The sequence below is a fragment of the Sabethes cyaneus genome, chromosome 2, assembly GCF_943734655.1.
Source record: "Sabethes cyaneus chromosome 2, idSabCyanKW18_F2, whole genome shotgun sequence".
NCBI classification, from domain to species: Eukaryota; Metazoa; Arthropoda; class Insecta; order Diptera; family Culicidae; genus Sabethes; species Sabethes cyaneus.
In genome coordinates, this window is record NC_071354.1 from 120182011 (window position 1) to 120194031 (window position 12021).

General features: G+C 38.8%; 1 protein-coding gene across 5 annotated transcripts in view; it reads left to right on the forward strand.

Moving 5' to 3' along the window:
- The window catches only part of LOC128734284 (plexin-B), a 748132-nt gene that overhangs the window by 376626 nt on the left and 359485 nt on the right, over window positions 1-12021 (forward strand). For all 5 annotated transcript variants that reach the window (XM_053828386.1, XM_053828387.1, XM_053828388.1 and 2 more), the window contains one exon: window positions 329-812. In XM_053828386.1, coding sequence (XP_053684361.1) covers window positions 329-812 — 484 coding nt within the window. The remainder of the gene's footprint in view (window positions 1-328; window positions 813-12021) is intronic.

A 12021-nucleotide genomic window follows, 5' to 3' on the forward strand; every position in this document is an offset into this window, starting at 1 on the left:
GACACCCTATTTCAAACCTTGCCGTAAGCCGTAATTCTACGTCAAAAAATTGTAAATTTGTATAATAAGTAACCCATCACAGGTAACCAATAACATTAGGCGACTTAAATGCTTATTGGCTATGCTTATTACGTAACTGCCAAAATGAATCATCTAAGGTTTAACTCCTCAGAAACTTGCAAAACTCGAGATTGTGACAAAGGTCATCCGAAATTCACGTTTTATATACAACATAGTTTAATTTGAGGCAATATGAAGTTTGTCGGGTCAGCTAGTGTATACATATAAACATTAATGTTAACTTATATTTATTTTGATTTCATTTCAGGATACCTGAAATACGAGGTAATGAAACCATATACCGCATCTCATATACTTTTTGGAATTGTGATTGGCACTTTTTGCATCGTGGTTTCTTTAATTGTCATATTAGTTATATATCGTCGTAAGAGCACGCAGGCTGAACGAGAATACAAACGCATCCAAATACAAATGGATACCCTGGAAAGCAACGTACGCATGGAGTGTAAGCAAGCATTTGCAGAGTTACAAACCGATATGACAGATTTAACTGCGGACCTGGAAAATAGCGGCATACCCACGCTTGACCATGTTAACTACATAATGAAAGTGTTCTTTCCTGGCGTTAGCGACCATCCAGTATTAAATTCGTCTAAGTTTCGTGCGAACATGACTCGAACAAATTATGATCAAGCAATGATACAATTTGAACAGCTCCTGAATAATAAGGCATTTCTTCTGATTTTTATTGACACACTGGAGGCACAAAAATCATTCAGTATTCGAGATAAGTAAGTAATATTCAAATGCTATACGCACGTATTCACACACACACACACACACACACACACACACACACACACACACACACACACACACACACACACACACACACACACACACACACACACACACACACACACACACACACACACACACACACACACACACACACACGACTTTTTCGAATTTGTAATTTCCTTTGAAAATGTGAAAAAGTGTCTTTCTATCTTTCTTCTATATATATATATATAAAAGTGAGCGTGAGTATGCTTGTATGTTTGTATGTTTCACTATATCTTCAGAACGCCTTGACCGATCTCCACCAAACTTGACACACATGTTCCTTGATATAAGAGAATCAGCTACGGGGTGGTTGACAATATGAGGGCAGAGGTTCGTAACAGGGGGGGAGGCCATAACTCCGAAATGCCTGGACGGTTATTCATCAAACTTAGCACAATTGTTCCTTGGCATAAAAGAATCAGCACTGGGGGGTCAACAAAAACGAGAGAGGGAGGTTCCCTGATAGGGGGGACGGTCCCTAATAGGGGTAGGGGAGCATAACTCCGAAACGCCTTGACCGTTCTTTATCAAACTTAGTACACATGTTCCTTGACATCAGGGAATTAGCACGGGGGTTGACCAAGGGGGGGAGGGAAACTAAACTTGACACAGGGGTCAATCCCGGTGTAGTGGTTAGCATTAATGCCTCTCATCACGAGGACCCGGGTTCAAATCCCAACCCCGCAGAAGTCACGAATAACCCAAGCTGTTAAAGTGGCTATAATCAAACAACGAACGAATTTATTAGGTCCGATTTCGTTCCGGTCCGATTTGGCTCTGTTTCGGTTCCGGTCCGCTTCCGCGGATACAAAATTTACCAATTTTAAAAAAGTAGGTAAATGTCAAGTGTATGCTTCTTTTACATCCCTTACGGCTCTCAGGTTCCTTGAGACCAATCTTATATATATATATATATATATATAAAATGTCGGTGTGAAAATTTGCATGTAGAGGTTTTTGGGGCCAGGAAAGGTTTTAGTGATGGTTAGAGACCCCTCCCCCCACTAAGAGGGGGTGCTCCCATACAAATGAAACACAAATTTCTGCATAACTCGAAAACTAATCAAGCAAATAGAACAAAATTTGGCATGTGGGTGTTTTTGAAGACAAGAATTTATTCTATGGTAAATTGAGACCCCTCCCCTCTTTAGAAGGGGAATTATAACTCCTCTCCCCTTTAAGAGGTGGGTTTCCATACAAATTTCCTCATAACTTGAGAACTAATCAAACAAATGGAATCAAATTTGGCATGTGGAAGTTTTCGAGGGCAAAAATATTTTCTATGGTGAATTAGGACCCCTCCCCACTTTAAGAGGGGTGGCTCCTATACAAATGAAATACAAATTTCTTCATAACTCGAGAACTAATCAAGCAAATAGAACCAAATTTGGCATGTGGAGGTTTTTAAAGGCAAAAATATTTTCTATGGTGAATTGGGACCCCTCCCCACTTTGAGAGGGGTGGCTCCCATACAAACGAAATACAAATTTCCCCATAACTCTAAAACTAATCAATCAAATGGAACCAAATTTAGCATGTGGGTGTTTTTGCAGGCAAGAATATTTTCTATGGTGAACTAGGACCCCTCCCCACTTTAGAAGGGGTGGCTCCTATACAAATGAAAAATAAATTTCCTCATAACTCGAGAACTAATCAAGCAAATGGAATCAAATTTGGCATATGGGAGTTTTAGATGGCATAATTTTTTTCTATGGTGAATTACGACCCCTTTCCCTTTTAAGAGGGGGGGCTCTCATACAAATGAAATACAAATTTCCCTATAATATGAGTACTAATCAAGCAAATGGAACCAAATTTGGCATGAGGGAGATTTTTAAGTCTTGAATTTATTTTATGATAGTTAGAGACCTCTCACCCCTGTGGTAGGGGGATATGGACTCTCATACAAATAAAACAGAAATTTTTGCGAAACTCAAAAATTAATCGAACTCGAAAAATTCGAGACTCTTTCATAAAACATTAGTCAATAACAAGACCACAAAAACTATCTATAGTAACACTAGATCATTCAGGACGAGACGGCCGCGAGTGTTGCCGGCGACCCGCCGTCGGAAGCGCCGCCCACTGGGGGGAGGCAACTCCCTGCAGAAATCACCACTGTCTAGGTTTATTTGTTTTCCTAGGTCTACCTGGGTTTCCTGGAACGAGCGACAGCGAGTGAGGAGAGGATCGCGAAATGGTACTTTCCACAAAAAAGTTTTCCGTGAAATGGTGCATTCCGCTTAAGCTTTTTCGCAAAATGATATTCGGCGATATGTTGTACAATCATGGCGAATATTTCTATCCGCTTTCAGGCTATGCAATGAGGGGACAGGGAAGTTTTCTACTTTACTGTGAGGAAAAATTGCAAATTTGTATATTAAACTACCCTTTCCAGGTAACTAATAAGCATTAACATAAGCAGCAAATCAACGTATCTGGCATTTATACTGCACGTTGTTGTATGTTAACTTTTTGACTGCATAGGTGTTAGACTAATCTCAAGTTTTTAGTCTTGACCTTGAAATGCGGTCATACATATATATTAATATTTTTTGAAACAATGGTTCTACAATTGATGAAGGGACGGTAGGGGAAAGAAATAAAAAATTTTTGGTGAAGGAGGGGAAGAGCGGAAAGGAAGGGGGGGGGGGGGGTATTGGTAGCTATGCTTGACAAGTAGTCATTTTGACTCCTACCTTTTGTCCAATGCTGGAAGGTGCATTAGTCGAACCAAGCTGTAATCTGAGATTATAACCGGATTCGAACCCACAACACCCGCCAGGGCATGTGGTTCGCTGGTACTTGTACCTTTGACGCATAGAGGCGCTGGACAAAAGGGGACCGCAAAATCCACTTCTCAAGAATAGCGACGCGTTTGGTTGGGTTATCGACACATATTGTGCCGCTTCCTACATCAATTGCAGATTACCACCGAGCGAGAAGTTTTTAATCTAACTACTGTTTACTTTCAGGACGACGACACTATGCCGGCCCTTACGACTTGCAAGGTACTGCACGTGACGTTGTTCGTCTGTCAGCGTGTGTTAGCCACGTTTCTCGGCGCGGATTTTCGAGGGAAGGCGTCGTTCCTATGTAATAGACTAATCTCAAGTTTTTAGTCTTGACCTTGAAATGCGGTCATACATATATATTAATATATTTTGAAACGATGGTTCTACAATTGATGAAGGGACGGTAGGAGAAAGAAATGAATTTTTTTTAGATTTTTTAGTTAGATTAAAAACTTCTCGCTCGGTGGTAATCTGCAATTGATGTAGGAAGCGGCACAATATGTGTCGATAACCCAACCAAACGCGTCGCTATTCTTGAGAAGTGGATTTTGCGGTCTCCTTTTGTCCAGCGCCTCTATGGTTCAAAGGTACAAGTACCAGCGAACCATATGCCCTAGCGGGTGTTGTGGGTTCGAATCCGGTTATAATCTCAGATTACAGCTTGGTTCGACTCATGCACCTTCCAGCATTGGACAAAAGGTAGAAGTCAAAATGACTACTTGTCAAGCATAGCTACCAATACCCCCCCTTCCTTTCCGCTCTTCCCCTCCTTCACCAAAAAATTTTCATTTCTTTCCCCTACCGTCCCTTCATCAATTGTAGAACCATCGTTTCAAAAAATATTTATATATATGTATGACCGCATTTCAAGGTCAAGACTAAAAACTTGAGATTAGTCTATTACATAGGAACGGGGCCTTCCCTCGAAAACCCGCGCCGAGAAACGCGGCTAACACACGCTGACAGACGAACAACGTCACGTGCAGTACCTTGCAAGTCGTAAGGGCCGGCATAGTGTCGTCGTCCTGAAAGTAAACAGTAGTTAGATTAAAAACATCTCGCTCGGTGGTAATCTGCAATTGATGTAGGAAGCGGCACAATATGTGTCGATAACCCAACCAAACGCGTCGCTATTCTTGAGAAGTGGATTTTGCGGTCTCCTTTTGTCCAGCGCCTCTATGGTTCAAAGGTACAAGTACCAGCGAACCACATGCCCTGGCGGGTGTTGTGGGTTCGAATCCGGTTATAATCTCAGATTACAGCTTGGTTCGACTTATGCACCTTCCAGCATTAGACAAAAGGTAGGAGTCAAAATGGCTACTAGTCAAGCATAGCTACCAATACCCCCCCCCCTTCCTTTCCGCTCTTCCCCTCCTTCACCAAAAATTTTTCATTTCTTTCCCCTATCGTCCCTTCATCAATTGTAGAACCATCGTTTCAAAACATATTAATGCATAGGTGTTGTAAATTGGCATCCAAAATTGTAGTCAAATTCTTCATGTCGGTAATTAGCTGTAAATTAGCATTGTCAGCACTATAAGAAGGCTATCAGTAAAGTAGTTGTATATTTTGCCAAAATAGCATTTAAGTAGCATTTAAGGCGAATAAAATGCTTATTGGCCTACATTTGAATAGCATTGGTGATGCTTATTGGTTACCTGGCATGCTTTCATGGTTACGTAACTGCCAAAATGAATCATCTAAGGTTGAACTGCTTAGAAACTTGCAAAACTAGAGATTGTGACAAAGATCATCCGAGATTCATGATTTATGTACAACACAGGTTAATTTGTGGCAATACGAAGTTTGTCGGGTCAGCTAGTTATTTATAAAAATTGAAAAATGCGCCACCATTGACTGGTGCTCAGTAGTTCACCCATAATGGAAAATTCTAAAATGATGTGAATGTATATTAAATTGTTTTCTGCTTGATCTACCCTCTTTTGAAAATTCAAACGCGTTCCAAAATGGAGCACAGTCAGACATACAAGTCAGTTTTTTGACGTAGGACTACGTCTTACGGCAAGTTTTGAGATAGGGTGTCATTCCAAAAAATCGAAAAATGCGAGCGTCACGAAAAATGAAAGGTTTTGAGTGCTAATAGCTCAGCGGTTTTCCGATCGATTTTCAATATTCTTACACCAATCAATCGGAAAATCTTCTAAGAATTGACCCAAATGAAGAAAAGTATGGATTCTTGATGTTGAACTATTGAAAAATTGAAAATAATGAACCTATGTTTTACCAGAATTCTCGTTTCGTGATTGGTTGGAAGATTCTTTACGATGATCTAAACCTATGCCAATTTGATATCTGTGCTTGGTAAGTAAGCCAAAACAAGTGACCAAGTTTCCTCATTTCAACAAGATTTCTTAAACCGCGATTAAACCTAGACTATTTTGATGTCCTTGCTTGGGAAGTACGCCAGATAGAGTGACAAAGCCCCCTCGTGCCAACAGATTTCTTACGAACGCGATTAATGCTAGTACAATTTGATGTCTGTGTTAGGGAAGTGTGCCAGAAAAAATTACACAAGTTCGTTGTCTCAACAGATCGCAAATTCTTTACTGCGAGACGATTAAACCTAGGCGAATTTGATATCTGTGTTGGAAAAATGTGCTACAGCTGTAGTTTTCGGTTATAATATGACTCTGTATGAATACGAATGCTTGCCGTTTCATTAGAAGTGTAGCGAAAAGATGTGCTGTTGATAAAATAGGATTAAATTGGTAAAAGCCCTTCAACGTGGAATGGATGGAACTGTGGGTAATAAAAAATCTTTAATTTCTGTAAGGTAGCAGGAAAGCAATAGTTTATGTTCTTGATTTTGTTAAAGCACAGAGAAATAACTCTGAAATCTTCTGAGGATTGAACGTATGCAATGTTACTTCTTTGATAAATGTTATATACAACGCATGTAGCATGTATATATGTTGCATATAGCATGTATACATGAAGAATCGAATGATTACAAGCATGGATACATGCTACTATCACTACAAAGAGACTTACGTAGTCCTGCGTCACCTATGTATGCGGTCGTGTCTTGTACACAACCCCTCTGATTTTTATTAAAAAATTGTCTTTCTCCGTCTCTAAAATTTATTAGGTTTATTAGGTTTTTATCTGCTTGATAGAAAAAAGCAGTAAGTTGTTTGAGGGATTTGTGAAATAATACGGTACCAAATTTAAAACTATGATTTTGATAAAAACACAATAATTGTTTATTATTAAATTTTTATGCGCTCCGCCCACGTTTGCTACAAACAGCTGTCACTTTAGAAGTAACCAACATAATTTTTTCCATTCAATTCTACTATGATTAGCAATTCTGAGTTTTCTTCAAAATTATTGTATCAAAATGGGCCAAACGATCTCAGAATTTTATGAAATTTTACATACTTGCATAGTTTATGAACTTGAAAATTAATTTAAATTCGTGGTTTCCTATTTTCCGAGAAAACTTCAAAACAAATTTTGCAGCTTTTTTGGACGTCACTTATTTAAAAAGTTTATAACTTTTGAACAATTTTATGAAATTTTGCAAATCCTTTAGAAAATTGTTACTTTTTTCCTGTTTGATAATTCTTTTAGTCTTTTAGTGATGAAAATTCATCGGATTTAACGTTTGTTTTTATTCTACAGTTATGGTTAGAAAACTCGATTTTTCTAAAACCAAGCAGCGCAGAGTAAATACGTAACGAAAGAAAAAGTAAATTTTCTTAGGGTAGATGTGCCAGTAATAGTGGGTATACCAGTAATAATGGGAACTGGATTTTAGAATAATTTCAAGAGAATTTCAATTTTCTATTGTTAAATATATATTTGTTAAAAGTTTTATCTGAGGTATATGTAGGTAGTTAAAATTTAGGATGTTGGTAAAGAAATTATAAATTCCTTTTGAACAGACCAATAAGGTGCAATTGGCTAAGAAATTATTCGCAACAATTTATAGCATTTTAACAAGCCTACGCTGTTATTCGCCTGCTTCCATGCTCGCTGCAAGCGTTACTAAGGGCGGTAAACAAAATTCCACTATTATAGGCAAATTTTCCATCATTAGAGGAACATTACCACTATTCCTAAGAGCACAGACTAATGTCATGAAAAGCAATATTTTAAATATATTCCAACAGAATGGTATAATTTTGGTATGTATTTAAAGCCAACATTATGGTGCATTGAGCATTCTAATTGTCTTTAAATGCTATCCCCTGGTATAACCCCTCCATTACTGGAGCATCTACCCTAGCTATCCAGAAAGAATCTATACCTATAAAAATGGATTTTTGTCTGTCGGGATGCTCCTTATAGAATCGAAAACTATTAAACCAATCGGCGGGAAGATTTGCATGTAGGGGTTTTTGGGACCAGGGAAGGTTCTTATGATGATTAGAGACCCCTCCCCCCACTAAGAGGGGGGCTCCCATACAAATGAAACAAAAATTTCTGCATAACTCAAGAACTAATCAAGCAAATGGAACAAAATTTGACATGGGGGTGTTTTTTGAGATAATATTTTTTTCTATGGTAAATTGAGACCCGTTCCCTCTTTAGGAGAGGAATTATGACCTCTCCCCCCTTCAGTAGTAGGGGGGGGGGGCTCCTACACAAATGCAATACAAATATCCTCATAACTAGAGAACTAATCAAGCAAATGGAATAGAAATTTGGCATGTGGGGGGTTTTGGAGGCAGAATTTTTTTTATGATGGTTTGAGATCCCTCACCCCTGTGGTAGGGCGATAAGGACACTCATACAAATAAAACAGTAATTTTTGCGTAACTCAAAAACTAATCGAGAAATATTAGACTCTTTCATAAAGCATTGTTAATAACAAGATCACTAGAAACTATCAATAGTAACATTAGATGATTCAGGGCGAGACGGACACAGGCCGCGAGTGTCGCTGGCGACCTGGCGTCGGAAGCGCCGACCACTGCGGGGGGTGGGCAGCACCCCGTATAGATCACCTCTATCTAGGTTTATTTAATTTCCTCGATCTACTGACCTCTATCACTTTCCTTCAGTTGGATCACCCCTGCGAAATGGTACTTTCTACGAAAAGATTTTCCGTGAAATGGTGGTCCCGCGTAAGGTTTTTCGCAAAATGCGAAATGCGTTTCTGCGAAACTCTATATTCCGCGTTATGGTCAACCGAGAATTGGTGTTCCGCAAAATGGTATTTGGCGAAATGTTTTTTAATGATGGCGAACATTAAAACGATTTTCGCTTTGTATTATCAGGCTAAGCAATGGGGGGAGTTACTTTTTAATTTTCGGTGAGGAAAATTTGTATATTAAAACATCCATGAACTCCTCAGAAACTTGCAAAACTCGAGATTGTGATAAAGGTCATCCGAGATTCAGGATTTATGTACAACACAGTCTAATTTGTGGCAATACGAAGTTTGTCGGGTCAGCTAGTGTATTATAAAATAAATTTTTTTAATTTCCTAAGAGTTATAACATGGGTTTTCCGACATTTCTTTAGTATATACCGCCATAGAAAATTATGTGTGAAACTTGTTCCAGCTGATACCTTTCCTGGATTGCTGAGAAAATTCTACAATGCTTGGGATAAAAGCTATAAAGTTTTGACATAAGCGATGTCCGAGAAAATCGGAAAATTTCTTGTGGAGTTTTTTGGGAAAATAAAGTATTAAAGTATTAAAGATTTTTTAAAGTATTGTTTTCATTAAAAAGTATGGACACGTAATCAAAATTTCATGAATCTGAAACTCTTTGGCCTAAAAGATACGATAATTTTGAAAAATCCAATGAGAGTATTGTAGTTATCTTTCAAATGGAAGCATAAGCGTGAAAATTGGTTACCTACAACATTGCCGAGAAAATTAAGTAATATAATCACATAAGTTTTAAAACGAATTCTTTCAAATCAAATATTAATGGTTCAAAAGGCACCCGCCGATGCTGAGAAACGTCTGGTTTCACGTGAGATAGACACACAGATATTTGCTAATTTTTGAAAAATTAATCGATTAGCTGAACTTGCTTAGGAGCCTAAGCAGAGAGTGGTTTATTGTAGTGAAATTATTTACTTTCCTCAATATTGAGGAAGTTAAAAGAAATTAGCTTTAAACATATAAAGGTAGCCCTGGTCATCGTTTCCCTTGCGGTCAGTTTTACTGTCAAAAGTGCTCCGGACTTTCAAAGGAATTCCGGTTCCGGTCCGATAAAAAATCAGACTTTAAAATTTCGTTCCGATCGGACTTCGGACCGGGTATCGGACCGGACTTTCCGGACTTTACCCGGTCCGATGTTGATCACTAAACTTGGCACACATGTTCCGTGACATTAGGGAATTAGCACCAATGGTTGACAAAGGAGGGGAGACGATAACTCCGAAACGCCTTGACCGTTCTTTATCAAACTTTCATACATGTTTCTTGATATAAAGGAATCAGAACTGAAGGGGTTGACAAAAGAGGGGGTAACAGGGGGAAGACTCCGAAATGTTTGGACAGTTCTTCCTTAAGTGATGGTGAGACAAAAGAGGGAGCTGATGACAGGAGGTTGCTGACAGGAAGGGGGGAGTAACGCCCACATGACTGTAACAATTTATCCGTACAACAGAAAAAATCAAAATACAAAACACTAAACGGCGATGCTCGCAGCTGTAGATTTGTCAAGTGTAATTATGCGCCAAATCAAAGTGACCCGTATAAAAAGTGTTTGACCATTAGTGCTAAGTTTTGCTGGCTGACTCTATTTGAGTCACAGGGGCAATCATTCAAACAGTGTGGAGTTGATCTGAGAACACCATGTTTTTCCTATGGTCAACTTTATGTGGCCTGTTCCAGAGTGGGCTCGGTCAATAATTTGTTCATACTTGCTCCTGGTGGCAGGCATGTCGAAACACTGCACTGCACTGTTTACCGCGTTTAAAGCACTCCACCGATTGTATCTCAATCACAACCCGCGTGCTCTTGTCAAATGGAGAAAACCAAACGATTAGAACGAACCACCAGTGCCCGTACGCGTGCAATATTCGGGCTTCTGGTGTTTCAAACTTCGTCATAAACCGACCCAAGTTTTTACAAGCTCGTAAATGCACGCAACCCGAGTACTTGGGTGTTTAGAAAACACCTCGGCATACGCTTGGTGAGTCCAAGCAGATTGTTGTTTTTTATTTCCTTTCCTTTTCAACACAGTCCATTTACGGAGGAGCTAAGAATAACCTATTGAACATTTTTTTCATTAGGGGTATTCGCGCCCACTTGCGATGGTGCAATATGCCCTATTGCAAATTTGGCTATAAATACTGAGTGACAGTCTATTACCACTATTAGCCTCAGTTAGTAATGTAAAATGAAAGTGCTAGGAATAATTTATCTACCACGTCCAAATTACAAGTTACTTAACTATGCGAGGCAATGTGCCTCAGCTGCAGTACAATATGCCCCATGCAAAAAAGAAAAGTTATCGCTGAAGACCGAAACTAGGTTTATTTTATGTGAAAACACAATGGTTTGAGAATATCTAAACAAGTTTAACTTTCCACAAAATAGTATAGGCATATCAATCCCAAAAGAAGTCGAAACACAGCGTAGAGCGTATTATACGGCAGCTGGGGCTATTGCCCGCACAAACGAGAAACCCAAATTTTAGACACTGTTTTTAAATAATTCCTACCATTTTTATTCCGCAATATTAAAGGGAGTAAACAGTTGCAATTGATTTTCAGCTCAAAAAGTAACATATATTCGTAATTGTAACCGTAATTGTAATTGTTATTCTTGGGAAGCCTGTCTGAGATACATCCATTTATTCTCAAGGGGGGCATATTATACTACCTTACCTTATACGTTATTATTTTCCATGCAAAAATCTACGAAAAGGTAAAAGGTCTTATGGCCCAGATGATGATGTTTGGGACCACCCTTAGTCAGAACTACTAGGGTCAAACATTGGATAATTTTATAAGCTTTTAAACAAAAAAATCAAGAGAATTGCTCGAGTTGTTCTAGAGATATTTATGGGGTCGACTTTGAAAACCTGGTTTCGAGAAAAACGGCAGTAAAGTTTTTATTCGCTGTGTAATCGTTCCAGACATGCGCGGTAGAAATAGCTGTAACATCGTCAATTTTTGTCATTCATCCAAACGGCTTCAACACATATGCTCAAAATGTTAATCTTTCGAAATAATCAATAAAAAAAATCGGTTTTCAAAAATTGAAAAGATATTATGCTCCCTTAAAAACTCTAGCGCGATGCGCTGTCGCCTAGAACAAAGACTGCTTTCCATTTCATGCGACAGCTGTATATCCTAATCAATTACATCGTATAGGCATTTGCAAAAAAGTTAAGGGGACATTATGCGTTAAGTTAAGGGACGA